Below are 27,889 nucleotides of genomic sequence, written 5' to 3' on the forward strand. Positions count from 1 at the left end.
TACAAGAAGAAGAAGAAGAAGAAGACTTAAAATGGACACAATTAACCTGTACTCACGTCTTTGTTGTTAAAGTTTATTTTTCGGCCTCGTTTGTCCACCCATCTACTTCTGCCCCACCGCACTGCCCAAGAAACGCATCAGTCTGATAGAAAACCGGAACGGTACGTTTATTTGTGGAAAAAGCAAGACAAAAGTCTAGTTTGATTTCGAGACATTTTGTAAACGTAGAGAAACGTTTTCTTTAACGGAAAACCCCGGAGACACCAAAAACTTTTCAAATCACGTCAAATGAAGTTGGTGAATAAAGAAGAAACGTAAAACTCGATGATGCAATAACGTCCACAAAGTACAAGACATAAGGGCTATCTAGTCCGAAAAAACAAGCAAAAAAAGTAGACATGTTTAAATGTAGCTTGTGTTGGAGGAGGTTTGATAAGCTCCAGGGAGGCGAGTACAAAGTAGGACTAATAATCTAGATTATGGGACTAATAATCTAGATTAGATTATAGGACTAATAATCTAGATTATAGAACTAATAATCTAGATTATGGGACTATATCAGTTTGATGAATTGGACAATTCTTTGAAAATCAACATTTTAATTCCAGGTAGAAGACAGTAGAAAACAGACAAGACTGCTCCTGGAGCTCAATAGACATACGGCTCTTCCGCGCCTACTAGCGGCGCCTCGGCCACATTACATCAATCACAAGTAACAAGTACCGAAATACGCTCACAGGAGAGGAGCTGGACTGTCACCTATTCATCTAGTCATCGTCATGTTTTCCTCTTTTCATCTATTCACGTTTTCATCTAGTCATGTTTTCATATATTCCTCTTAATCTATTCACGTTTTCATCTATTCATGTTTTCATCTATTCATCTTAATGTATTCATGTTTTCATCTAGTCATGTTTTCATATTTTCATCTAGTTGTTTTCATCTATTCATCAATTCATGTTTTCATCTAGTCATGTTTTCATCTATTCATCTATTCTTGTCATGTATTCATTTAGGAATGTCACATGACCCATGGCTGCAATGTGAATGAGGGAGTATAATTTCTGTTTCAACCCAAACATGAATAACAGCATATATCCAGCAGCTCCATGCCCCTCTTGCTTGTGAAGCATTTCAGGAGGACTCTCGAGTCTGGTTCATGGGATTCTATACAGTGTATCATTAACAATAACGGTATTTACATCATTACACACACAATGGAATCATATTGTCTTTGTATGTACATGTGAAGACAAAGAAGAGTACACTTATATACAACACAAATAGTTTAAGGAACAGCAGATTGTGTGTGTGTGTGTCAGAGAGAGAGAGCGAGAGAGAGAAAGTGTGTATATTTGTTTCTGTGTGGGTGTGTGTGCTTGTGAGTGTGAAAGTGAGAGAGAGAGAGTGTGAAAGTGTGTGTGTTTGTATTAGTGTGTGTGTGTGAGAGAGAGAGCGAGAGAGTGTGTTTCTGTGTGTGTGTGTTTGTATGGGAGAGAGTGAAAGTGTGTGTTTGTGTGTGACAGAAAATGTGAATGTATGTGTGTGTGTGTGTGTGTGTGGGTCACTCCTGCTGCTCTGCTAAGATTCTGATTTCCTTCAGCAGCTCCGAGAAAGATGGCCGACCATGTGGCTCCTAAAACACCACCGAAGAAGAACAAGGAGGAGGAGGAGGAGAGGAAGACAGTTGAGAGAGCAAGGGAGGAAGAGGATATGTGAGAGGAACAGGAAATGGATTAGGAGGGTAGGAAGTGATGAACGTGGAGGACAATGAAAACAAAGAAGAAGAGTCGAAGGGGATGAAGAGGACAAACAGAGCAACATAAATAAATATAAACAAATGAAGCTGAATGATACAATATAACGTGTGTTTGGTCTGCACATCCCATAATAATAACACAGAATCAACTGATTTCTACTCCTCTGGCCGAGGCTGATGAAGCCCCGGGCCGCGTCCTTCCTACCTCGTGCCAGCACTTGTACATGAGGCAGTAGGCGGGGCGCGAGGCTCTGTGTGGGCGGTACAGCCGGACGCCCCTCATCACCTGACTGACGACCTCCCCGTTAGTGAGACTCTCGAACGGAACACAGCCTTCAGAGAATATCTCCCACATCAGCACGCCTACACACACGCACACAGACACATTCACACACACACAAGCAAACGGATGTTACTTCAGCTTATCTTCTGAGTACTACAGCTAGACTGTTCATATTCAGACAAATGAAAAAAAAGGCAACTTTGAGGGCATCCGGGTGGCATAGCGGTCTATTCTGTTGCCTACCAACACGGGGATCACCAGTTCGAATCCCCGTGTTACCTCCGGCTTGGTCGGGCGTCCCTACAGACACAATTGGCCGTGTCTGCGGGTGGGAAGCCGGATGTGGGTATGTATCCTGGTCGCTGCACTAGCGCCTCCTCTGGTTGGTCGGGGTGCCTAGGAACTGGGGGGAATAGCGTGATCCTCCCACATGCTACATCCCCCTAGTGAAACTCCTCACTGTCAGGTGAAAAGAAGTGGCTGGTGACTCCACATGTAAGGGAGGAGGCATGTGGTATGTGTATCGGACCCAGACAGCAGACACATTTGGGTCTAATCCGGGGCACTTTCGGTACGGCACTGGCAACTGTTGTGTGGGCCAGACATGGTCCAAATCTCATAAGCGGGGTTTGTCTTGGGTTACAGCACATACTATGTGGCCGCCATGTGGCTGAGTTGAGGCAGCTACACTCTCCGCGAGTCTACGCCGTCATTCAAGGCCGACGTGGGCCGTAAGAGAACTGCAGATGTGGGCCATGTTCGGGCCAAAGATTCTTTGCTATCTGGGGAGGAGGCATGTGGTAGTCTGCAGCCCTCCCTGGATCAACAGAGGGGGTGGAGCAGCGACCAGGAAGACTTGGAAGAGTGGGGCAAGTGGGGTAATTGGCCGGATACAATTGGGGAGAAAAAGGAAAAAAAAATTTTTTTAAAAAGACAACTTTCACATCCTTTCACCAAACATACCGGTTGTGTAAAATTAGTCTAGTGGCTGTTAAAGTCAACTAACTGACCAGTCAATTTAACTATTTTACAAACTAACCTGAAAAGTCTAGAATGGGACACACACACACACACACACACACACACACACACACACACACACACACACACACACACACACACACACACCGTAGGACCAGATGTCAGACTTGCTGCTGTATTTGTTGTAGTGCAGGACTTCAGGAGGAGACCACTTCACTGGGAATTTGGCCCCACTGGAACTGGTGTACTGGTTATCCAGAACGTACCTAGAAGCACAGATTGAGCAATGTGACAGTCCTCCTGAGCAGTGGTTCCCTATCAGGTCGTCAGGTACAGCCGGTACTGCTGGTTTTGTATCCTACCAGCTAGTTCCTCATATTCACCTGTTGTTTGAGTCATTCCAGCCTGGGGGCTTCCACGCTGCGTTCCTGACAACTTGTAAATTGGGAATTTTTTTTAACTACTTTATTAAAATTATTTTTTCTGCATTTAACCCATCCTAGCAGTGTAGCTAGGAGCAGTGGGCAGCTGACGTGCAGCATCCGAGGACCAACATCAGTTCTTTACCCACTGCCTTGCTCAGGGGCACACAGAGGAATATTAACACATCTTTTTAATGGTGGGGGAAACCGGAGCACCTGGAGAAAATCCACCACAGACACTGGGAGAACATGCAAACTCCACACAGAGGACGACCTCGGATGACCCCCCAAGGTTGGACAACCCTGGGGTTCAAACCCAGGACCTTCTTGCTGTGAGGTGACAGCGCTAACCACTGCACCACCGTGCCGCTATGTCCAGAATATCCGGATTCCTACTGCGAAAAGTGTAGTGGAACACCCTCGATGGCGGATTTACAACAAGTAAATGCGGGTGGAATTCAACAACCCCGACGTCACGCTAACATGGTGGCATGTGAGGAAAAGTACACCATGAATAATAAACACTCATCGTAGGACAATTTTAGCTTTTGAATAGTGTTGTTGACATATTTGTCATATTTCCTACATGATATGAGAATAAAACTTGTCATGCCTCAATTGCCCAGATTAGAGGTATAAAGTTGATCAGCCACAGCATGAAGATATGGGAAAGAGTAATAGAAGCTAGGTTAAGAGGAGAGGTGATGATCAGCGAGCAGCAGTATGGTTTCATGCCATGAAAGAGCACCACAGATGTAATGTTTGCTTTGAGAATGTTGATGGAGAAGTATAGAGAAGGCCAGAAGGAGTTGCATTGTGTCTTTGTAGATTTAGAGAAAGCATATGACAGGGTGCCGAGAGAGGAGGTGTGGTATTGTATGAGGAAGTCGGGGGTGGCAGAGAAGTATGTAGGAGTGGTGCAGGATATGTATGAGGGAAGTGTGACAATGGTGAGGTGTGTGGTCGGAGTGACAGATGGGTTCAAGGTGGAGGTGGGATTACATCAAGGATCGGCTCTGAGCCTTTCTTGTTTGCAATGGTGATGGACAGGTTGACGGATGAGACCAGGCAGGAGTCTCCATGGACGATGATGTTTGCGGATGACATTGTGATCTGTAGTGAGAGTAGGGTGCAGGTTGAGGAGAGCCTGGAGAGGTGGAGGCATGCACTGGAGAGAAGAGGAATGAATGTCAGTAGGAGCAAGACAGAATACATGTGCATGAATGAGAGGGAGGACAGTGGAATGGTGAGGATGCAAGGAGTAGAGGTGATGAAGGTGAATGAGTTTGAATACTTGGGGTCAACTGTCCAAAGTAACGGGGAGTGAAGAAGAGAGGTGAAGAAGAGAGTGCAGGCAGGGTGGAGAAGAGTGTCAGGAGTGATTTGTGACAGAAGGGTACCAGCAAGAGTTAAAGGGAAGGTTTACAAGATGGTTGTGAATATGAGGATGGTCGTGAAGGAAGAGCTCCTTCCTATCTCCAGGCCATGGTCAAGCCCTACACCCCCGCCCGACCACTTGGCTCTGCTGCCTCGGGACGCCTGGTTTCCCCGTCACTCAGAGGCCCCTGCTGCCGATCGACCCGGTCACGGCTCTTTTCTGTCCTGGCCCCACAGTGGTGGAATGAACTCCCCACTGATGTCAGGACAGCGGAGTCGCTGCCCATCTTTCAGCGCAGGTTGAAAACTCACCTCTTGTATTACCCTGTTACTTGTTCTTAGCACTTATTGTATTCACTCATTTAAAAAAAAAAAATCACTTTCTTGCACTTTTACTTTAGCACTGGTTTTGCTCTTAGATGCTTGTTTAGATGCACTTATGACCTCTGATGACTAGTAGTTCTCCTGATTTCCTATGTTAAATGATGCACTTATTGTAAGTCGCTTTGGATAAAAGCGTCGGCTGAATGACTGTAATGTCATGTCATGTAATGTTGTGAGACCAGCCAGCTATGTTGTATGGTTTGGAGACAGTGGTACTGATGAAAACACAGGAGGGGGAGCTGGAGGTGGCAGAGTTGAAGATGATAAGATTTTCAGTGGGAGTGATGAAGAAGGACAGGATTAGGAACGAGTATATTAGAGGGACAGCTCAGGTTGGGCGGTTTGGAGACAAAGCAAGAGAGACAAGATTGAGATGGTTTGGACATGTGTGGAGGAGAGATGCTGGGTATACTGGGAGAAGGATGCTGAATATGGAGCTGCCACGGTAGAGGAGAAGAGGAAGGCCAAAGAGGAGGTTTATGGATGTGGTGAGGGAGGACATGCAGGTGGCTGGTGTGACAGAGGAAGATGTAGAAGAGAGGAAGAGATGGAAACGGATGATCCGCTGTGGCGCCCCCTAACGGGAGCAGGCGAAAGAAGAAGTAGAAGAAGAGGATGCCTCAGCTGCACAGGTTGATCACAAAACAGGAGCTTAGTTAGCACTATCAATTAGCCTGTATGTAATGTAGCCAGTTTCTTTGTTTATTCGTTATCTTTTCAAGCTCTGGACCACAATGCTTTGTGGTCAGCAGATGGAAATATCATGTAGGAACTTCCCACATCTGACTTCTGTCAGGAATGCAGCATTAGACCTGGAACAACAGGTAAGTGTAATGAAATACCTGGTAGAGTAGAAAACTAGCAGCAATGGTGGTCACAACTACTACAACACTTCCTGGTCTATGAAACTGGTACGCTAGACCGAACTAACAAAAGGGAAATACATGTGTTCTGGCTTTGCTTGTTTTGCCTGGTGAATCTAGATCTGTTATTCAAACTGTTTATAAAAGACCGTCAAAACTGTTTTTAAGAAAGTGCCAGCAGGAATCATGATAGAGGAGAAGTCGTGTTGTGATGGAGGAGGAATCATGATGGAGGTTCTTGGTACCTGGTCATCCCGAAGTCACAGACCTTCACCACGTTCTGCTCGTTCACCAGACAGTTCCTGGCAGCCTGGATGAGAGACACAGTGTACACTCTCTTTATCACACACAAACACGCATCTTTTTATCACTCTCCTCCATACATTTCCCTCTTATTTGTCTGTCTGTCTTTCTCTCACCAGGTCTCTGTGGATGAACTTGTGTTTCTCCAGGTACTCCATCCCCTCGCATACGTGCTGACACATGGACAGAAGCCACTCATCCTTCAGAGCCCTGCTCCTCTTACGCAGGAAGTTCAGCAGGCAGCCATTCTCCATGAATTCCGTGATGATCAGCAGGGGTTGCTGGCGTGTACACACCCCGTACAGCTGGACCAGCTTAGGGTGACACAGCCTCCTGGGACACAACACACACACACACACACACACACACACACACACACACACACACACACACATAACACAGCTTAACGCTTGTCTTCTTTAGCTGTTGTCCAGGTGTAAAAATGGGGAGGTATATCAGGTGAGCTACAAACAGCTAATACTGCCCCGCCCCCCTGTTTACCTCATCATGTTCATCCCGCCCCCTGCTTACATCATGACCTTGGCCTCTTCAATGAAGTCCTCCTCATACATGGCTCCCTCCTTGATGGCCTTGATGGCCACCTTGTGGTGAGTCCTCCACTTCCCCAGTCGCACATGTCCAAACTGACCACAGCCCAGTTCCTTCATGAAGGTCAGCTCACTGGGATTGATCTCCCACTGCTCTGGAGAGAGAGAGAGAAAGATTTGATTTTACAAGCCGTCTATTAAGCACTACAATATGTATACGGACAAAAGGACATAAGTGCAAGTGAAAACATAAGCCAACAATACAGCCAGGACTTTCCCTCGTTACACCAATTAGAAAAAGAAGAACAGGTCTTCATCATGGCCCTGTGATGGACTGGCAGCCTGTCCAGGGTGTCTCCCCACCTGCCGCCCAGTGACTGCTGGGATAGGCTCCAGCATCCTGCAGCCCTGATTTGGATGGGTGGCTTGGATAATGGATGGTCTTCATCATCTCCCACTGAGCACAATACTCCCCCTAATGCCCATTTAAGGCTGAAAGACACCAGATTGTCTACCTAGTTTTACTGGGCATGCTCCACCCTGAGCCGAACCTTCAGCAGTCCTGTAAGAACCTGCACAGTGTCCATACAGCCCACCACGCAGCCTGGTTCTTACGGCTCAGCCAGATGGCTAATTTGGCAGTAGCTGATATGAAGTTTGTAAGTACCTTTCTTCCTGGCTAGGTATTTGGGACCATAGACAAACAACTGAAAAGACAAAGCCTCCCCCAACCCCAAAAACCAGCCCCTTAACAACTCAAACACACCCACAACCCTTGGACACGATAAATAAACGTGTTAGCGTTTCACGCTGTGAACAAAACAGTCACGCCTCCTTGTGATCAGGATCCAGGTGTGCTCTGTGTCTGTTTGTGGCTATCGCCCTGTGCACAATGCTCCACTGGAGGTCAGCTGACCACATTTCAACCAGTAGCTTGTACCGGGACCACCAGCAGCCTTTCAGGAAAGAGCCTGGGCCAAAAAACTCAGTCCACCTCGACGCTTTCATGGCCTGCAGGGACTTAAAGTGCCTCACCTTCACACACAGCACGTAAGTTGCCTTTTAATATGATTCAGCAACCTGGGTCTGATGTTGGTGTGTTGTTGGAGGGTCCCAGCGGGCATCAGCAGATGTCCCAGCTTTACACATCTGGCCTCCTTCAGAGAAGATCTTATGTTGGCTGAGGACAGGGTCTGGGCCTGAATAAAGCTGTTGTTAAACAGTGGCTCCTCAAAATGCCACAGATCAGCCATAGCAGCAGGCTGCCTGGCACCTTCAGGATCTTCCATGCATCCAGGGCAGAGGCATAGAAAGGCCACAGGCATGTCAGATCTGCCTCCTCCAGCCACAGCAGAAACAGTTGCTTACTTTAGCGCAGACTACCAGCACTAAGACAAATTTGTAATTGTGATAATGGGCTATACATATAAAATTGACTTGACTTGACTAGACGTGACTGTACGCCACATGAGCTTGGCTGTGTCTACTCACACACGACAGTGGTACAGCAGTCTCTGTGTGGTCTTCAGCCTAAAGGCCATCACCCAAGAGGTCATGTCAATGAGATCATGTCTTCCTGCTTTCACTGGCAAGTAAAAGGCAGGGGCTTGGATCTAGTGCTGCCCTGACCAAAAAAAAAAAGTCCACTATGGCCTGCTGAATGTCTTCAATCAGGCCTCTTGGTGGAGGTACGACAAGCAGTCTGTGCCACAGCATAGGTGACAGCTGGGGTAGCAACCATTTCCATTTAGGCAACTTGGCACACACTTTGTCCATCACACTCTGCTAATTCTGCCTCTGATAATCCTCTGCGCCCCAAAATACCCCCAACACCTTCATCCCTCTTCTCCCCTACTGCAGACCTTCAAGCAGACTGGGTGCTGCCCTCTCTTGCCACTGTCCTACCTGCAAGGCCTCACTCTTTGCCCAGTTTACTTTCGCTGATGAGGCCTTCTGATACAAGACCAGACTGTCTTGTAGTGCCTCCACGTCCCCTTGATCCCTCAGAAACACATTTATGTAATACACATAAGCAGAAACTATCAAAGGCAGGTTGTGTGTTGTGCCCCTGACAGTGAAAACCTGCTGAGACGGCTTCCCAGCCTGCACAACAGACATTCAATAGCCAGACTATAAAGCTGTCCTGAGATGGGACAACCCTTCCTTATTACCCTCTGCACGGGGATTGGCTGGTTCAACCCTCCCCCAACTTTCACCAAATACTCAACATCACTGTACAATACCCCCCCCCATGATAAAAAAATGCCAATCTATACAGTGTATTGCCGCTTGCTCACCAGTCACCACCTGCCGAGCCATCTCACCAATATAATAATCAATCATGACAGTTAATTTTCTTTGAAACAACGTTCATTTCATTCTGATTGGATAAATATCAAGAGAATGGGTCAAGCTTTGTGTCATATATCTGTGGAGCCCGACATAAGAAAAAAAACGCATACATTTTTTTCTCCCATTGCGGGGGGGCGTAGTATACCATCCCCAATACATCTTACCCCACACACTAAACCATTTAACCACAGCTAAAACATCACACGCCCTTCTTCCCAAATCACAATAAAAGTGCCCCCCTCCACAAAACCCCCAATACACTCTTCTTCCCTGACATAACTCTACAACATAAACCTAAATAAACTCTTCTTCCCTGACATAACACCACAACATAAACCCCAATAAACTCTTCTTCCCTGACATAACTCTGCAACATAAACCCCAAATAAACTCTTCTTCCCTGACATAACTCTGCAACATACACTCCAATAAACTCTCCTTCCCTGACATAACTCTACAACATACACTCCAATAAACTCTCCTTCCCTGACATAACTCTGCAACATAAACCCCAAATAAACTCTTCTTCCCTGACATAACTCTACAACATACACTCCAATAAACTCTCCTTCCCTGACATAACTCTGCAACATAAACCCCAAATAAACTCTTCTTCCCTGACATAACTCTACAACATACACTCCAATAAACTCTCCTTCCCTGACATAACTCTGCAACATAAACCCCAAATAAACTCTTCTTCCCTGACATAACTCTGCAACATACACTCCAATAAACTCTTCTTCCCTGACATAACTCTGCAACATACACTCCAATAAACTCTTCTTCCCTGACATAACTCTACAACATACACTCCAATAAACTCTTCTTCCATGACATAACTCTACAACATAAACCCCAATAAACTCTTCTTCCCTGACATAACACCACAACATAAACCCCAAATAAACTCTTCTTCCCTGACATAACTCTGCAACATACACTCCAATAAACTCTTCTTCCCTGACATAACTCTACAACATACACTCCAATGAACTCTCCTTCCCTGACATAACTCTGCAACATAAACCCCAAATAAACTCTCCTTCCCTGACATAACTCTGCAACATAAACCCCAAATAAACTCTCCTTCCCTGACATAACTCTACAACATACACTCCAATAAACTCTTCTTCCCTGACATAACTCTACAACATACACTCCAATAAACTCTTCTTCCCTGACATAACTCTACAACATACACTCCAATAAACTCTTCTTCCCTGACATAACTCTACAACATACACTCCAATAAACTCTTCTTCCCTGACATAACACCACAACATAAACCCCAATAAACTCTTCTTCCCTGACATAACTCTACAACATACACTCCAATAAACTCTTCTTCCCTGACATAACTCTACAACATAAACCCCAATAAACTCTTCTTCTCTGACATAACGCCACAACATAAACCCCAATAAACTCTTCTTCTCTGACGTAATGCCACAACATAAACCCCAATAAACTCTTCTTCCCTGACATAACTCTACAACATAAACCCCAATAAATTCTTCTTCCCTGACATAACTCTACAACATACACTCCAATAAACTCTCTTTCCCTGACATAACTACAACATAAACCCCAATAAACTCTCCTTCCCTGACATAACTCTACAACATACACTCCAATAAACTCTTCTTCCCTGACATAACTCTACAACATAAACCCCAATAAACTCTCCTTCCCTGACATAACTCTACAACATAAACCCCAATAAACTCTCCTTCCCTGACATAACTCTACAACATATTATCATCTCCTTCCATTATACTGTTAAAACCCTTCACACCTCAACTCTCCTCTTTTCAGAATGGGCCACATTCCCCTGTAGCTAGACAGCAACATTAAGTCAGTCAGTTAATAGTTAGTGTCAGTGTTAACTTGGAAGCAGTGTCGACCACTGGGCCACCCTGTCGCCCAGCGGGCCATGTGTGTGTGTTGTGTTTTACCTGAGCTGAACCCAGCCGTAGCAGGAGCACAGCATCCCGTGGGCCCTATTGGATACCGCAACCTGGTGATTAGACCTACACACATACACACGCACACATACACACACACACACACACACACGTACACACGTACACAGAATTGGCTTGTGCATGAAAAATACTGTAAAGCATGTGTGTATTGGTGTGTAAGTGTATACCTGTATATGTGTATGTGTGTGTGTGTGTGTGTGTGTGTACCTGCAGCATTGTGTTCGTGATATTTTATGACTTCCGGTATGGTGCTGAAGGTATGTTTTTCTGCCAAGAAGAACTGCCCACTATCCGTGTGTTTAATCTGGTAGTGCCTGCTAATACCACCACTGATACTGCGCACACACACACACACACACACACACACACACACACACACACAGTTTAGCTTCATAAAATCAATACATTCAACTACTGGATTTACATGTTAAAGACAACATGTAACCATGAACATCAGGTACTGCAGACTTTAGAGGGATGTGATGTGGATGGCTGGTGTCTGGTAGGACTTTACCAGGAAAAATGACAGTGTGCATTGTGTTTTCATATTCATCATAGCACCCAGATGAGGGAGAGGGAGGTGGGTAGTGTTGAGTGTGAAGAAGTGAAGGTGCCGTGTCTCACCAGCAGATATGACAGAACAAGCTGGTAGAAAACTTTTACCAACAGATAGTACAGCATCAGTAAGTAAAACTCAGGTTCAACCAGGCTTTCTAGTTCGTTTCTGACACAACAGCCCTGCTGACTCTCATTCATTTGGAATGAAGCTCAGCCCACACCTCACTTCCCCACCACCTACATAGGACACACACTGTCATAGTAAAACTCAGGTTCAACCAGATTTTCTGGTTTGTGTCTCTGGTTCATTTTGAGTCCCAGATAGTAAAACTGCTGTGGGTTGGATTCGTCCCACATCCGACACTTCATCTGGCCCACATACCTCGTGGAATGATGGCACTTGGGCGGTCCGCTCCTGTTTGCCAGATCTGGGCCAGAACCAAGCCATAGCAATGCCGCATGTGCCACATATTTGCCAAAGGTGGGCCATATTAGTTTTGTGATATTTGGGCCATATTCACCATTTACCACACGGGCCACTTCAGGGTCACATCCAGATTACATGTTGCCCAGAGCACCGTGTCTTTGCCAAAAAAGGCCCACATGTGATTTGGCATATTTGGGCCATATTTGCTGTTATACATGTGGGCCACTTCAGGCTCACATCCGTTTTGTCAAGGCCAGAAGAAGGCCAGCAGTGCCGTATCGTTGCCTGAAGTGGCCCACATCCGGATGCTGTCTGGGGCTGATCTCTGGAACTTGGGAGTGCTCCCACAATGACACTGTTCCTCTAAGTCCCGCCTACCTTAGTTACTGTTGCTATGCTCAATAAACCTCCAGGACGAGCTTCGCTATTGTGACTGCCATGTCACATCAACACAGTAACCGTGCGCCAGATAACGGAGTCAACGTGTTTTAGATTGACCAACATCCACTTTTCAACATTTCCCCACCTTTGAGCTTGTACATTTAATAAATTATTTTTCTATTGTTGATTTTAAATTGAAGCAGCTCCTTGTTGTTCGTGGTGGACTATTGCTGGTAGGAGTGGCGTGGCGGTCTTTTCCGTTGCCTACCAGGGGATCGCTGGTTCGAATCCCCGTGTTACCTCCGGCTTGGTCGGGCGTCCCTACAGACACAATTGGCCGTGACTGCGGGTGGGAAGCCGGGTGTGGGTATGTGTCCTGGTCGCTGCACTAGCGCCTCCTCTGGTCGGTCGGAGGCGCCTGTTTGGGGGGGGGGGGGACTGGGGGGATAGCGTGATTCTCCCATGTGCTACGTCCCCCTGGTGAAACTCCTCACTGTCAGGTGAAAAGAAGCGGCTGGTGACTCCACGTGTATGGGAGGAGGCATGTGGTAGTCTGCAGCCCTCCCCGGATCAGCAGAGGAGGTGGAACAGAGTGGCTCGGAAGAGTGGGGTAATTTGCCAAGTACAACTGGGGAAGAAAAAGGGGGAACCCCCCCCCCTCCAAAAAGAGATGATTGCAAACCGCTGATTGATGGATCACTGTGTCAGTTATTTTTTTATTTATTATTCATTTCTGATTTTTCCCTTTTTTCTCCCAATTTAGTGGCCAATCGATCCCTATTTTAATTCAAACACCCACCCTCGTACTGCATGCGTTCGCCAACTGCATCTCTCCGGCCGGCAGTCTCGAAGGAGTCGCCGCCCCACTTTCGTGACAAGGCGACTCCAGGCCGAACCACTGTTTTTTCCGACACACACAGAGACGCATTCACGTGACGAACACAAGCTGACTCCGCCCCCCTCCCGAAGACAGCGTTGCCAATTATTGCTGCTTCATCGAGTCCGGCCATAGTCGGATCTGACGAGACCGGGGCGTGAACCCCAAGTCCCCAGTGGGCAACTGCATCGACACAAAGCCGATGCTTAGACCGCTACACCACCGCGGACCCCCTTGTCAGTTATTATTCTGAAGAATGTTCAGGACTGTAGCATAAAGACGTTCTCATGTTGTGTTGTTGTGATGTTGGCCGTGTCTACAGGACTACAGTTACACTCTTCACTTGGAAGAGTTCAACCGCAACATGAAATAAAACCCATCTTATCAGCAAAGTCCCATTAAGGCATATTAAAGAGTTTCTTTGAAACTGATTGATTCAATAATGGCGGCACGGTGGTGCAGTGGTTAGCGTGGTCGCCTCACAGCAAGAAGGTTCTGGGTTCGAGTCCCGGGGTAGTCCAACCTTGGGGCTCGTCCCGGTTCGTCCTCTGTGTGGAGTTTGCATGTCCTCCCCGTGTCTGCGTGGGTTTCCTCCGGGGGCTCCGGTTTCCTCCCACGGTCCAAAGACATGTAGGTCAGGTGACTCGGCCGTACTAAATTGTCCTTAGGTGTGAATGTGTCCAGCATCCCGTGACCCTGGGCAGGATAAGCGGTTCGGATAATGGATGGATGGGTGGATGGATGGATGGGTGGATGGATACAGAGGGAGCCAGCTGCATTATGGGGTCAGGACGGTTGCAGGGGCTGCTGATTCTGAATCTAATCTGTGAAATCTGTGATGTCCTTTATTGGTTAGAGAATGGGACCAGTAACACTGTGGTGGGGCATCCGGGTAGTGTAGCGGTCTATTCCGTTGCTTACCAACACGGGATTGCCGGGTCAAATCCCCATGTTACCTCCGGCTTGGTCGGGCGTCCCTACAGACACAGCTGGCCGTGTCTGCGGGTTGGAAGTCAAATGTGGGTATTTGTGGCTAGCGCCTCCTCTGGTCGGTCGGGGCGTCCGCCGGATTAGCAGGGGAGGGGGGGGGCAGCGACAGCTCAGAAAGAGTGGGGTAATTGGCCAGATAAATTGGGGAGAAAAAAAAAGGGGGGGGGGGAATTGAAAAAAAAAATCAAGACAGTGGTGACTTCCAGTAGTGTGTGGTGTCTTACCCCGGAGTCTTGGTGTAGAGGGAGACTGTGTAGACCCCCGGCCGGCTGGAGTCTCTCACCACAAACCCCCCCTCTCTGTCCTACCACACAAAGTACAGCTGAAGTTACACACACACACACACACACACACAAAAGCTACAATACACACAAACATACACGCATAATAAACAGTACATTATAATTGTGTTTATCCTCTTTCAGTGTTGTGTTGTGTAAATTGTGTAAACACAACGTCATTGCAGGTTGTGCGTCCTGGGAGAGAGCTCCTCCTCTGCTGCTCTCTCTGAGCTTTCCCCCTGTTGTTTCTCCCTGTTAAAGGGTTTTTAGGGAGTTGTTCCTTATCCGATGTGAGGGTTTAAGGACAGGATGTTGTGTGATATTGGGCTACACAAATAAAACACACTTGACTGGACAGACAGTTGGACAGACAGTTGGACAGACAGAGACAGGTACCTCTGTTCTGAGCAGCTGTTCGGCCTCTGTCCTGGTGACGTTCTTGCAGTACCAACTAAAGGAAAGAAAACACATCCTCACAGCTCGACAACATTCAAGATTCGGTCATTTCTTGCCCTGCGCCCTTGACAGCTGCTGTGGGATTCGGTTCGCTGTGCTGGAAGAGACCAGCAGTAAAACCAGATCCACACAACACACACAGGAGCGCCGACAAACACAACGACTGGCCTCATAGTTGTGGACGTAACTTGATACTGTAACGATAAGTGGACTCGCTAGCCCTTGGCTAACGGGTCGGACCCTTTAGTCGACTGGTTAACGTAGTCACCCATGGTGCGGGAGATCCGGGTTCGCGTCCCGCTGCGGCGGTTCTCGGCTGCCCCCCCTGAATCCGCTACACCATTTATCTGTGCACGTTACACTACCCCCCCTCCCCTCTCCGGGAAGCGCGTCCCTGCGCTTCAACATACCGGCTCCCTCACCCCCGATGGCCTCACGGTCTCCCCATCCCACTTCTGACACCAATGCAGTGAATTCAGGGGCGCAGCCGGGACGTGAACCCAGATCTCCTGCACCGCGGGCAACGACGTTAACCAGTCAGCTAAAGGGTCCGACCCGTTAGCCAAGGGCTAGCGAGCCTAGTGATCCGTGCACGTTACAATAGCTACAACTTGAAACTTGTCTGCCGCCTGCTGGTAGGTGCGGGTGAAAGTGTGTGGACAGTTGTGTGCATGTGGTTGACGTTTATCCACAGTAAATCCTGCAGGCATCGTGAAAAATAGGCCAACAACAACACGCCAACACACAGGAAACTGGTGTGACCGCTGCAGTAGAAACCGGAAGTCAGTGGACTACAGTTATGCACAGAGCCCATTGGCCGTGTCTGCGGGTGGGAAGCCGGATGTGGGTGTGTGTCCTGGTCACTGCACTAGCGCCTCCTCTGATCGGTCGGGGCGCCTGTTCGGGGGGTGGGGGGTTGGGGGGAATAGCGTGATCCTTCCACGCACTACGTCCCCCTGGTGAAACTGCTCACTGTCAGGTGAAAAGAAGCAGCTGGCGACTCCACATGTATGGGAGGAGCATGTGGTAGTCTGCAGCCCTCCCCAAATCAGCAGAGGGGGTGGAGCAGAGACCGGGACGGCCCGGAAGAGTGGGGCAATTGGCTGGGTACGATTGGGGAGAAAAACGGGGGAAAATCCCACCCCACCCCCCAAAAAATAGTTCGTCTGTTTTGATTGGCCCTTCTTGGCCCAGCCGCATGTCGTGCATGTTGTAATAAAATTCTGTACTCACGTGTTGGCCTCGATCCGGCTTCTCTCTGTCACATAGTTACTGGGGATGAAGCCTTTATTCCTGCGGGAGACACTCTGGGTTATGTGTCACGCCTCACACCCGCCTCACACCCGCCACACCCCCCCACACCCCTCACACACCTCACTCCCCCCACACAACTCACACCCCCCCACACACCTCACACCTCCCAACACACCTCCCACCCCCACACACCTCACATCCCCCACACACACACACCTCACCCCCCCACATCCCCCACACACCTCACCCCCCCACACACACACACCTCACCCCCCCACACCCCCCACACACCTCACCCTCCCACACACACACACACAAACACACCTCACACCCCCCACACATCTCACAAGTGTTTGTGTGGTTTAAACACAAATCATTATCCTGCCATAACCCTGCTCCCGTCTAACATCATTTACATTCAGGACCCCAGGGGAGGAGACGAACAGGGGAGGAGACGAACAGTCCAGGCCAGCTTACAAGGATGAACAAGAGAGGAAGAACGAGAGTCAAAAGAACAGACGTTAGTTGGAGTAGAAGTATTGAAAGTTTACAGAGTCAAAACTCTTCATCAGCCAAACACAGACGCTTAAAGAGAGATGTCCATCCATCCATCATCCGAACCGCTTATCCTGCTCGCGGAGATGCTGGAGCCTATCCCAGCAGTCATTGGGCAGCAGGCGGGGAGACACCCTGGACAGGCCGCCAGGCCATCACACAAGGCCCACACACACAAGGCCCACACACACACGCACACACGCACACACACACACACACACATTCACACCTAGGGACAATTTAGTACGGCCGATCCACCTGACCTACATGTCTTTGGACTGTGGGAGGAAACCGGAGCCCCCGGAGGAAACCCACACAGACACGGAGAGAACATGCAAACTCCACACAGAGGACAACCTGGGACGACCCCCAAGTTTGGACTACCCCAGGGCTCGAACCCAGAACCGTCTTGCTATGAGGCGACCACGCTGACCACTGCGTCACCGTGCCGTGAATGATGTACAGCCAGTTAATGAGATAAATGAACAGTGGACACGTGCACGGGTGCACCCTACCCATGTCTGTCCTGAGCCCTCCACCATAGCTGGTCCTGCTTATGCAGAATGGTGTATTCCTCTCCCTGTGAAGGACAAGAGCCTGTTACATTTATCTGTCTATCTATCCATCTGTCTGTCTGTCTGACTGTCTGACTGTCTATCTGTTTACCCTCAAATCTTTTGATGTCGTTTGATTTTTCTGTGTGTGTGTGTGTGTGTGTGTGTTTACCTGTTTGAGTGTGAGGTCCGTGTCCTCCTTGGCAGTAAAGTTGTACATGGCAACCACCCTTGGCAACCCCAAACATTTACCATCGTCTCTTGTGGGAGGAGAAGGAGGCAACTTCCTCCTGGACCTGTCAACCTGTGAGAGAGAGAGAGAGAGAGAGAGAGAGAGAGAGAGAGAGAGAGAGAGAGAGAGAGAGAGAGAGAGAGACACAGACAGAAAGAGAGAGAGACAGAGAGCAAGAGACAGAGAGAGAGACAGACAGACAGAGAGAGACAGAGAGCAAGAGATAGAGAGAGACAGAGGGAGAGGGGCAGAGAGAGAGACAGAGGGAGAGACCTGACTTAAAATTAAAGTACCAGCCTTCATTGTGTCTGACTGCCTGTGTGTCTGTCTGTGTGTATGTGTGCCTGTTTGTGTGTTTGTTTGTCTGTGTGTCTGTTTGTGTGTCTGTGTGCCTGTTTGTGTGTCTGTCTGTGTTTCTGTGTGTCTGTTTGTGTGCCTGTTTTGTGTCTGTGTTTCTATTTGTGTGTCTGTCTATTTGTGTGTCTGTATGTGTGTCTGTGTCTGTCTGTGTCACTGGGTGTCTGTTTGTGTGTTGTGTGTCTGTGAGTGTGTGTCTGTGTGTGTGTGCGTCTGTGTGTGTGCGTGTCACTGTGTGTGTGTGTGTGTGTGTGTGTGTGTGTGTGTGTGTGTGTGTGTGTGTGTCTGTGTGTGTCTGTGTGTGTGTGTCTGTCAGTCAATCTGTGTGTCTCTCTACCCGTTGGGCGTGTCCTGGGTGGTGTCGGCTCGAAAAGCAGAGAGACGGTCTTCCCTCCAGCTCCATGTGGGTACTAATCTCCCTGGCAACAAACACATCAATCAATCAAATCAATTAGCAAACAATCACTGTCATATGTCTTGATGCTGCTCAATAATCCAGGAAAGTAAATCACAGAAAGTTTAATCAGTTCCTCTGGACACAACCCTTATAAACAATACAGTGACTGCAGGTACCCCACCCTGCAGGTACCCCCACCCTTATAAACAATACAGTGACTGCAGGTACCCCACCCTTATAAACAATACAGTGACTGCAGGTACCCCGCCCTTATAAACAATACAGTGACTGCAGGTACCTCCACCCTTATAAACAATACAGTGACTGCAGGTACCCCACCCTTATAAACAATACAGTGACTGCAGGTACCCCACCCTTATAAACAATACAGTGACTGCAGGTACCCCACCCTTATAAACAATACAGTGACTGCAGGTACCCCACCCTTATAAACAATACAGTGACTGCAGGTACCTCCACCCTTATAAACAATACAGTGACTGCAGGTACCCCACCCTTATAAACAATACAGTGACTGCAGGTACCCCACCCTTATAAACAATACAGTGACTGCAGGTACCCCACCCTTATAAACAAAACAGTGACTGCAGGTACCCCACCCTTATAAACAATACAGTGACTGCAGGTACCCCACCCTTATAAACAATACAGTGACTGCAGGTACCCCACCCTTATAAACAATACAGTGACTGCAGGTACCTCCACCCTTATAAACAATACAGTGACTGCAGGTACCCCACCCTTATAAACAATACAGTGACTGCAGGTACCCCCACCCTTATAAACAATACAGTGACTGCAGGTACCCCCACCCTTATAAACAATACAGTGACTGCAGGTACCCCACCCTTATAAACAATACAGTGACTGCAGATACCCCACCCTTATAAACAATACAGTGACTGCAGGTACCCCACCCTTATAAACAATACAGTGACTGCAGATACCCCACCCTTATAACCAATACAGTGACTGCAGGTACCCCACCCTGCAGGTGTCCCTACCCAAGCAGTTACACACCTGAGTCTACAAATCAAGGTCCTTAGCAAAGATTATTGGTGGTTGACTAATAGAATCAGGTGTGTAACTGCTTGGTTGGACCAAAGACCTGCACCCACACCGGCCATTTCTGGATCACGTTGCCCACCCCTGATCTAGAGTTTTAATGGCCATGTGTACTATTCACAGAGAATTTGGAAATGTTTGCAATCACAGCATTGTAAGATGGTGACAGATGCATTCTTATCCCCCCCCCCTCGGTTCAGGGATGGTCGTTCCCTCTTCACATAGATGGCCTCTTTGACTCCCCGTTCAAACTAGCGTTCCTCCCTATTAAGGGACATCCTTGAGGGGGGGACATCCTTGAGGGGGGGACATCCTTGAGGGGGGGACATCCTTGTGCACATCATCTGTCTGTCACCATCTTACAATGCTGTGACTGCAACTATTCCCCAGTCCTCTGTGAATAGTACACATGGCCACTGTAACTCTAGTTAACGGTCACACCATATCTGCATATGAAACTGGTGGTTGATTTGGGTCGTTATGCCACTGTATTGTTTATAAGGGTGGGGGTACCTGCAGTCACTGTATTGTTTATAAGGGTGGGGGTACCTGCAGTCACTGTATTGTTTATAAGGGTGGGGTACCTGCAGTCACTGTATTGTTTATAAGGGTGGGGGTACCTGCAGTCACTGTATTGTTTATAAGGGTGGGGTACCTGCAGTCACTGTATTGTTTATAAGGGTGGGGGTACCTGCAGTCACTGTATTGGTTATAAGGGTGGGGGTACCTGCAGTCACTGTATTGTTTATAAGGGTGGGGTACCTGCAGTCACTGTATTGTTTATAAGGGTGGGGGTACCTGCAGTCACTGTATGGGTTATAAGGGTGGGGGTACCTGCAGTCACTGTATGGGTTATAAGGGTGGGGTACCTGCAGTCAGGTGAGACTGAAGAGGTCACTGAGATGATGATGACACATTTCTCCTAATAAACGTTGTGTCCAAATGAACTGATTCAACTTTCTGTGAGTCTCTGTCATAGTTGTGCAGGTGGTCAGTGGTTCTGTCTCTCTCTTGATAACAGACAGTCATGTTTAAATATTTGGACATAATATTCCTTCATGTCAGGACGGTTCTGGAGGTCTTGTCATCAATACCTGGTCTGGACCGCACAGCAACAACAGAACACAGCGTGCATGGAGTGATCTGGAAGAGAGAGAGAACAGGATTTATCTGCGTATTCTCCTCCCCTCCCCCTCTTTGTTCATCTCTTTCTGTCTTTATTTGTATTTAGCACCGGTTCCGGACGACGGGAGCAGTGTTGTAGCATGAGAGTGTCATAGTGGGGTATTTACATGTTGTTATCTATCATGACCTTATACCTCTCCTTTTTCATCCTGCCCTCATGCCTTCTCTGTTTCTATTTTTAATCTCTCTCTCTCTCTCTCTCCCCCCCCCTCTCCCTCTCTCTCTGTGGTTTTGAGTAGGAAGTCAATGTCAGGAAACATTATTTTCTTTTCAGCAGAAGTGACCCACTAATTCTATATGCGCACGCACGTGTGTATGCGTGCGTGCGTCTGTGTGAGTGAGTGTGTTTGTGTGAGTGATTGTGTTTGTGTGTGTGTGATGGTGAGAGTGTGTGTGATTGTGAGTGTGATTGTGAGTGTGTGTGTATGTGAGTGTGTGATGGTGAGTGTGTGTGTGATTGTGAGTGTGATTGTGAGCGTGCGTGTGTGTGTGATTGTGAGTGTGATTGTGAGCGTGCGTGTGTGTGTGAGTGTGTGTGATGGTGAGTGTGTGTGTGATTGTGAGCGTGCGTGTGAGTGTGTGTGTGAGTGTGTGTGTATGTGAGTGTGTGTGTGTGATGGTGAGTGTGAGTGAGTGTGAGTGTGTGTGTGTGTGTATGAGAGAGTAAGTGGGCGCGCAGGATGCCGTGTGAATGAGCATGGTAGATAGATATGCAAACTTCCTGTGTGCGTGTATGTGTGTCGATGGGTGTGACGCAACACACAGAAGCATAACTGGATGATGGTCCATACGACACACAACTCTGTTTTAGTAGTGCCACTAACAGCCACAGTGAAGGTGACAAATCAGGGACTAGATAATGAACCCGGTAACATCCCATCATGCTTTGGGGTGTGACATTCCTCTGGTAAAGTTCCGATACTTGTAGAATGGAAAAACGCTCTATTAGCACACTTTATAATAATAAATAATAATAATAATAAATAACAATAATAAATACCAATGTAGCAAATTCGGAGAGCAGCCCTGCTGGACTGCCACAGCCGGGACGCAAACTCGGATTTCCCCCACCGCGGACGACAACCAGTCGACTTAAGCCTTCTAACCCTTCCGCGACTGAAAGGAGCACCTCAGTAAAGGTAACTGAAAAACTGTCCAAGTATAAAGACCTTCAAATCCAGATTGAACGAATGTGGGGAATGAAAACCACAATAATACCAGTAGTGATAGGAGCCCTTGGGACTTGTAAAAACCACAACGATACCAGTAGTGATAGGAGCCCTGGGACTTGTAAAAACCACAACAGTACCAGTAGTGGTAGGAGCCCTGGGACTTGTAAAAACCACAACAATACCAGTAGTGATAGGAGCCCTTGGGACTTGTAAAAACCACAACGATACCAGTAGTGATAGGAGCCCTGGGACTTGTAAAAACCACAACAGTACCAGTAGTGGTAGGAGCCCTGGGACTTGTAAAAATCACAACAATACCAGTAGTGATAGGAGCCGTGGGACTTGTAAAAACCACAACGATACCAGTAGTGATAGGAGCCCTGGGACTTGTAAAAACCACAACGATACCAGTAGTGATAGGAGCTCTGGGACTTATAAAAACCACAACAATACCAGTAGTGATAGGAGCTCTGGGACTTGTAAAAACCACAACGATACCAGTAGTGATAGGAGCTCTGGGACTTATAAAAACCACAACAATACCAGTAGTGATAGGAGCTCTGGGACTTGTAAAAACCACAATACCAGTAGTGATAGGAGCTCTGGGACTTATAAAAACCACAACAATACCAGTAGTGATAGGAGCTCTGGGACTTGTAAAAACCACAACAATACCAGTAGTGATAGGAGCCCTGGGACTTGTAAAAACCACAACAGTACCAGTAGTGATAGGAGCTCTGGGACTTTTAAACAAAGGGATGGAGAAATACACCCAACGGATCCCAGGTAACACCAGAATACCAGAACTACAGAAGATCACACTACTTGGAACATCTCATATCCTAAGAAAGACACTATCCATCACATAGACTTCTACCTCATTCTAACCCTAGACCCAAGGAATGGACCCGCTTATTATGTTGTATTATGGCATGAAGTTAAAGGACATTTGTATAACAATAATAATAATAATAATAACATGATGGAGTTTCCTTTATTCTGGCCTCTAGATGTTTTTCTGGTCAGTCCTGGTTATCAAGCACATCTCACTCCACTTCATGCTAACACGGTAGACGAAAGTATATAATATAAATAAATAAATAAATAAATAAACAACTGACAATTGACAACAATTAAATATATTATTAAAGAAGTTGAATAAATTATTCATAAATTAAATAAATTATTAATTAAACAATAATAATTAAATGAATAAATTAAGTAGATCATTCAAGTATATCAAAATCAAATCAAATAGAAGTCACATATTCATGTTCTAAACATCTCTGTTTGCTCCGGTCACCTGAGCTCAGTGAACAGAAACCAGATCAACAGAATTGTTCAGACTGGAGTGAAGATAACCAGCAGTCCGGTAGGCATATGTAGACAGACATCTAGCGCTGGACAACACTGTCACAACCACACATCACCACACTATGTCTGACTGAACACCTCTATGCAGATGATGTGGTGGTATTTAGTGGATGTCTATTGGCGCTTCCATAAGATATGTACACAGCAGAAAATGATGATAAATGATCATTAGTAACGTGGATATGATGACCAAGCAGGTAGAGCTGTTCATTGTTTATTACATTAAAACAATGGAAAAAGTTCATAAAATGGTCTCACTTTACTGTAATGCAGCCTTTAAGACCAGGGAACGACAACATTTCGACAACAAGTTATATCACCAGATTAGCACAGCCACAAACCCACAACTCATCTACTCTCACATCACCTTATATACATGTTATATCCAGATAGTGACCAATGACAGTGGACATACTGAGTAGCAGTGACGTATAGAGTAGAGGTGACGTATAGAGTGGCGGTGACGTTGAAAGTAGAGGTGATATGTTCCGAAGAGACTTATGAGGATCTTCACGCTTCCAGACATTTCTGGATCGGCCAGTGAGTGTTTCGTCTTTTTGTAGGTTACATTACATAACTTGGTATCTGGGATGAGATGCTGCTGTTGCTGCAGCGTTAACTATTGATGGCTATAATGCATTTGTTAACCTACACTACCGTTCAAAAGTTTGGGATCACATTGAAATGTCCATATTTTTGAAGGAAAAGCACTGTACTTTTCAATGAAGATAACTTTAAACTAGTCTTAACTTTAAAGAAATACACTCTATACATTGCTAATGTGGTAAATGACTATTCTAGCTGCAAATGTCTGGTTTTTGGTGCAATATCTACATAGGTGTATAGAGGCCCATTTCAAGCAACTATCACTCCAGTGTTCTAATGGTACAATGTGTTTGCTCATTGGCTCAGAAGGCTAATTGATGATTAGAAAACCCTTGTGCAATCATGTTCACACATCTGAAAACAGTTTAGCTCGTTACAGAAGCTACAAAACTGACCTTCCTTTGAGCAGATTGAGTTTCTGGAGCATCACATTTGTGGGGTCAATTAAACGCTCAAAATGGCCAGAAAAAGAGAACTTTCATCTGAAACTCGACAGTCTATTCTTGTTCTTAGAAATGAAGGCTATTCCATGCGAGAAATTGCTAAGAAATTGAAGATTTCCTACACCGGTGTGTACTACTCCCTTCAGAGGACAGCACAAACAGGCTCTAACCAGAGTAGAAAAAGAAGTGGGAGGCCGCGTTGCACAACTGAGCAAGAAGATAAGTACATTAGAGTCTCTAGTTTGAGAAACAGACGCCTCACAGGTCCGCAACTGGCATCTTCATTAAATAGTACCCGCAAAACACCAGTGTCAACATCTACAGTGAAGAGGCGGCTGCGGGATTCTGGGCTTCAGGGCAGAGTGGCAAAGAAAAAGCCATATCTGAGACTGACCAATAAAAGAAAAAGATTAAGATGGGCAAAAGAACACAGACATTGGACAGAGGAAGACTGGAAAAAAGTGTTGTGGACGGATGAATCCAAGTTTGAGGTGTTTGGATCACAAAGAAGAACGTTTGTGAGACGCAGAACAAATGAAAAGATGCTGGAAGAATGCCTGACGCCATCTGTTAAGCATGGTGGAGGTAATGTGATGGTCTGGGGTTGCTTTGGTGCTGGTAAGGTGGGAGATTTGTACAGGGTAAAAGGGATTCTGAATAAGGAAGGCTATCACTCCATTTTGCAACGCCATGCCATACCCAGTGGACAGCGCTTGATTGGAGCCAATTTCATCCTACAACAGGACAATGACCCTAAACACACCTCCAAATTGTGCAAGAACTATTTAGAGCAGAAGCAGGCAGCTGGTATTCTATCGGTAATGGAGTGGCCAGCGCAGTCACCAGATCTGAACCCCATTGAGCTGTTGTGGGAGCAGCTTGACCGTATGGTACGCAAGAAGTGCCCATCCAACCAATCCAACTTGTGGGAGCTGCTTCTGGAAGCGTGGGGTGCAATTTCTCCAGATTACCTCAACAAATTAACAGCTAGAATGCCAAAGGTCTGCAATGCTGTAATTGCTGCAAATGGAGGATTCTTTGACGAAAGCAAAGTTTGGTGTAAAAAAAATCTTATTTCAAATACAAATCATTATTTCTAACCTTGTCAATGTCTTGACTCTATTTTCTATTCATTTCACAACATATGGTGGTGAATAAGTGTGACTTTTCATGGAAAACACAAAATTGTTTGGGTGATCCCAAACTTTTGAACGGTAGTGTACCTACCCAATATCACCACCAGGCGTCACTGCATATAGATATAGACATAATGTCGGAGTCCTGATCAGTCTGCTTTGCTATCTCCTAGCTCTTCCTCCTCTGATGAAGCTAAATAAATGTTCCTTTTCTGATTTCACTTCTTCACTCCACACTTCCTCCTCACATGTCCATGCCAGGGTCACATGACGTCACATCCCGCCTTTCCCTTTAGCCTCTTAATGTTAAAAAACATGTCAAGAAACGTTGGGACGTTTCTTATAAACTGATTTCTCAGTCAATTACAAGCAAATAATTAGATGTCTCAAGATAAATCGTGTTTCCCGCGAATCTGTTTACTAGAAATGTGTAACTCACTGGCCGGCCGACCCTTTAGTCGAGCGGTTAGCAGCGCCGCCGCCGCCTCACAGTGCTGCAGTACAGCCCCGGACCCGATCCCGCAGTCGGCGGACACATGCTTGGTTACGAATGGGTAAAACGCTGAGTGCAGTTTTATGTGTCCTACGTCATACGTGTGTCCGTGCTTGAACAGCCACCCGAGAGACGGACCAGCTAAAATGAAGACACAGTTGATCATGTCATTAAATTCTATTTGCGGTTCATCCAGCAAAGGCACATCTTTTGCAATGCATTACATTTTCATATCGAATAAAAAGCTCGCCCACCTCCATCGAGCAGAAAAACCTTCACGCAAATGTCGGGGATTTTACCTGACATTAATCAGGCTTTTGCTATTCGCAACAACAACACTCATAGAAGCAAACTCTTGAGCTGCATGCAGCTCGTAAAGGAGTGGATTTTGTAGAACTTATCTTGCTGCTGCGCTAATGAAGGAAGACTGGCTTTGCGACCGCTAATGTAAAGGACCCTGCCGAAATCCACGAAGCGACCTGCTGAACACCAAACGGCTGAAGTGAATATTGAGTATTGATATTCAAGTTTGTATTGTTGCCCAGCTGCTGAGGATGCACAAGCCGTGCATACTTACTGCCGGTGGAACAGCCCAAGATATACCCCCTGGCCAGACTATACCCAGGGTTAAAGTGGGCTAGCCTGTTTTATAGCCCGGGTATATTCTGGGCTAGTCCAGTTTATACCTCGGGGTATTATTTAGGCCAGGCTATTTCATACCCTTCTGGTCCCAAGCCCAGATAAATGGGGAGGGTTGCGCCAGGAAGGGCATCTGGTGTAAAGTTTGCCAAATCAAATAAGTGGATCATAAACCAGATTTCCATACCAGATCGGTCGAGGCCCGGGTTACCAACGACCGCCGCCGGTACTGTTGGCCAGCAGGGTGCCAGTGGAAACTATGCTGCTGTTGGCCAGCAGGGTGCCGGTGGAAACTAGGCTGCTGTTGGGTGAAGGAGAAGGAGAGGGGGGAGGCAAGTCCAGAGGGGCGGGAGAGGAGGAAGGGTAGGAGTATGGAGGGGAGAGTCAGAACCTTGAATGTTGGCACTATGATCTCTGTGTCCCATCTATTGACCCCTTTACTGCAGAGTCTACAGCAAATCTGTCCATCCTCTACTCCATATTTAAAACTGTCTTCTGTATCTCAAGGACATTAATGTGCAACGCTGCCTCTGTAGTGCTGTCAGTGAAAATCTGTCAGTAAGTCTCTTAATGACACCCTCTCCCTGTACACAACAGTGTCGTCTGTATATCATTTGTTAATGTATTTCCAGTATTGTTATCCCAACCTTTTTGCTGCTGTTGTCGTTGTTGTATTTCTATGAGTTGTACGTGGTGGACCGTGTACTGTCTGTCAGCTTTACTATATGTCGTCAGTATCGTGTATTGTATGTTGTATTGTATGTTGTGTAGTGTGATCAATTTGAGCCAAACTCAGTCAAACTCCTTGGAGGTGGAAGGATACTTGGCCAATAAATCAAATTGTGATTTTTTTCCATCAGTATCATGGTGTGTAAATCTATACTACAGAGTACCATGACAGAGTACTGTATTAGTGTACACGTGTTATGTGTTGTACACATGTGCATTCATGGCTTCATGTTGTTGCGCTGAGTTGGCAAATAAAGGATTCGAATTCTTGTCCTAATGCTTGCATCTCAGGGTGTGTGTTACACTGAATGTCTGGGTGTGTGTACAGGTACTCACTCGATTGAATCATGGTCGCCTCTTCTTTTAAATTCTCTTCTTCCTCTCCTCTCAGTCCTAAGATCAGACTTCAGCTGTACTTCAGCGGTACTTCAGCGGTACTTTGTGTTC

The 27,889-nt window shown here is 46.7% G+C and overlaps 1 protein-coding gene across 1 annotated transcript; it reads right to left on the reverse strand.

Annotated features, from left to right (window-relative positions):
* Window positions 1-547: 547 nt before the first annotated feature.
* On the reverse strand, window positions 548-27,879 carry txk (TXK tyrosine kinase). Its single transcript, XM_056300002.1, has 16 exons — window positions 27,779-27,879; window positions 20,760-20,808; window positions 18,520-18,601; window positions 17,766-17,897; window positions 17,555-17,619; window positions 16,464-16,523; window positions 15,171-15,225; window positions 14,718-14,797; window positions 11,468-11,595; window positions 11,231-11,305; window positions 6,904-7,075; window positions 6,489-6,705; window positions 6,315-6,379; window positions 3,171-3,289; window positions 1,965-2,122; window positions 548-1,636 (listed from the first exon to the last, which is right to left on the reverse strand). Exons 1-16 carry the CDS (start codon window positions 27,789-27,791, stop codon window positions 1,565-1,567), a joined length of 1,542 nt encoding a protein of 513 aa, XP_056155977.1. The 5' UTR covers window positions 27,792-27,879; the 3' UTR covers window positions 548-1,564.
* Window positions 27,880-27,889: the final 10 nt, after the last annotated feature.

The sequence above is a fragment of the Lampris incognitus genome, chromosome 20 (genome assembly GCF_029633865.1).
Source record: "Lampris incognitus isolate fLamInc1 chromosome 20, fLamInc1.hap2, whole genome shotgun sequence".
Lineage (NCBI taxonomy): Eukaryota > Metazoa > Chordata > Actinopteri > Lampriformes > Lampridae > Lampris > Lampris incognitus.

Bases quoted from the DNA above. Each gene is read 5' to 3' on its own strand.
- txk (XM_056300002.1), bottom strand. The intron at 15,226-16,463 runs GTGAGTACAGAA...TCTTTCCTTTAG, and splicing joins AGCCGGATCGAGGCCAACAC to TTGGTACTGCAAGAACGTCA. The intron at 2,123-3,170 runs GTGTGTGTGTGT...GCGTGTGTGTAG, and splicing joins GTCTGACATCTGGTCCTACG to GCGTGCTGATGTGGGAGATA.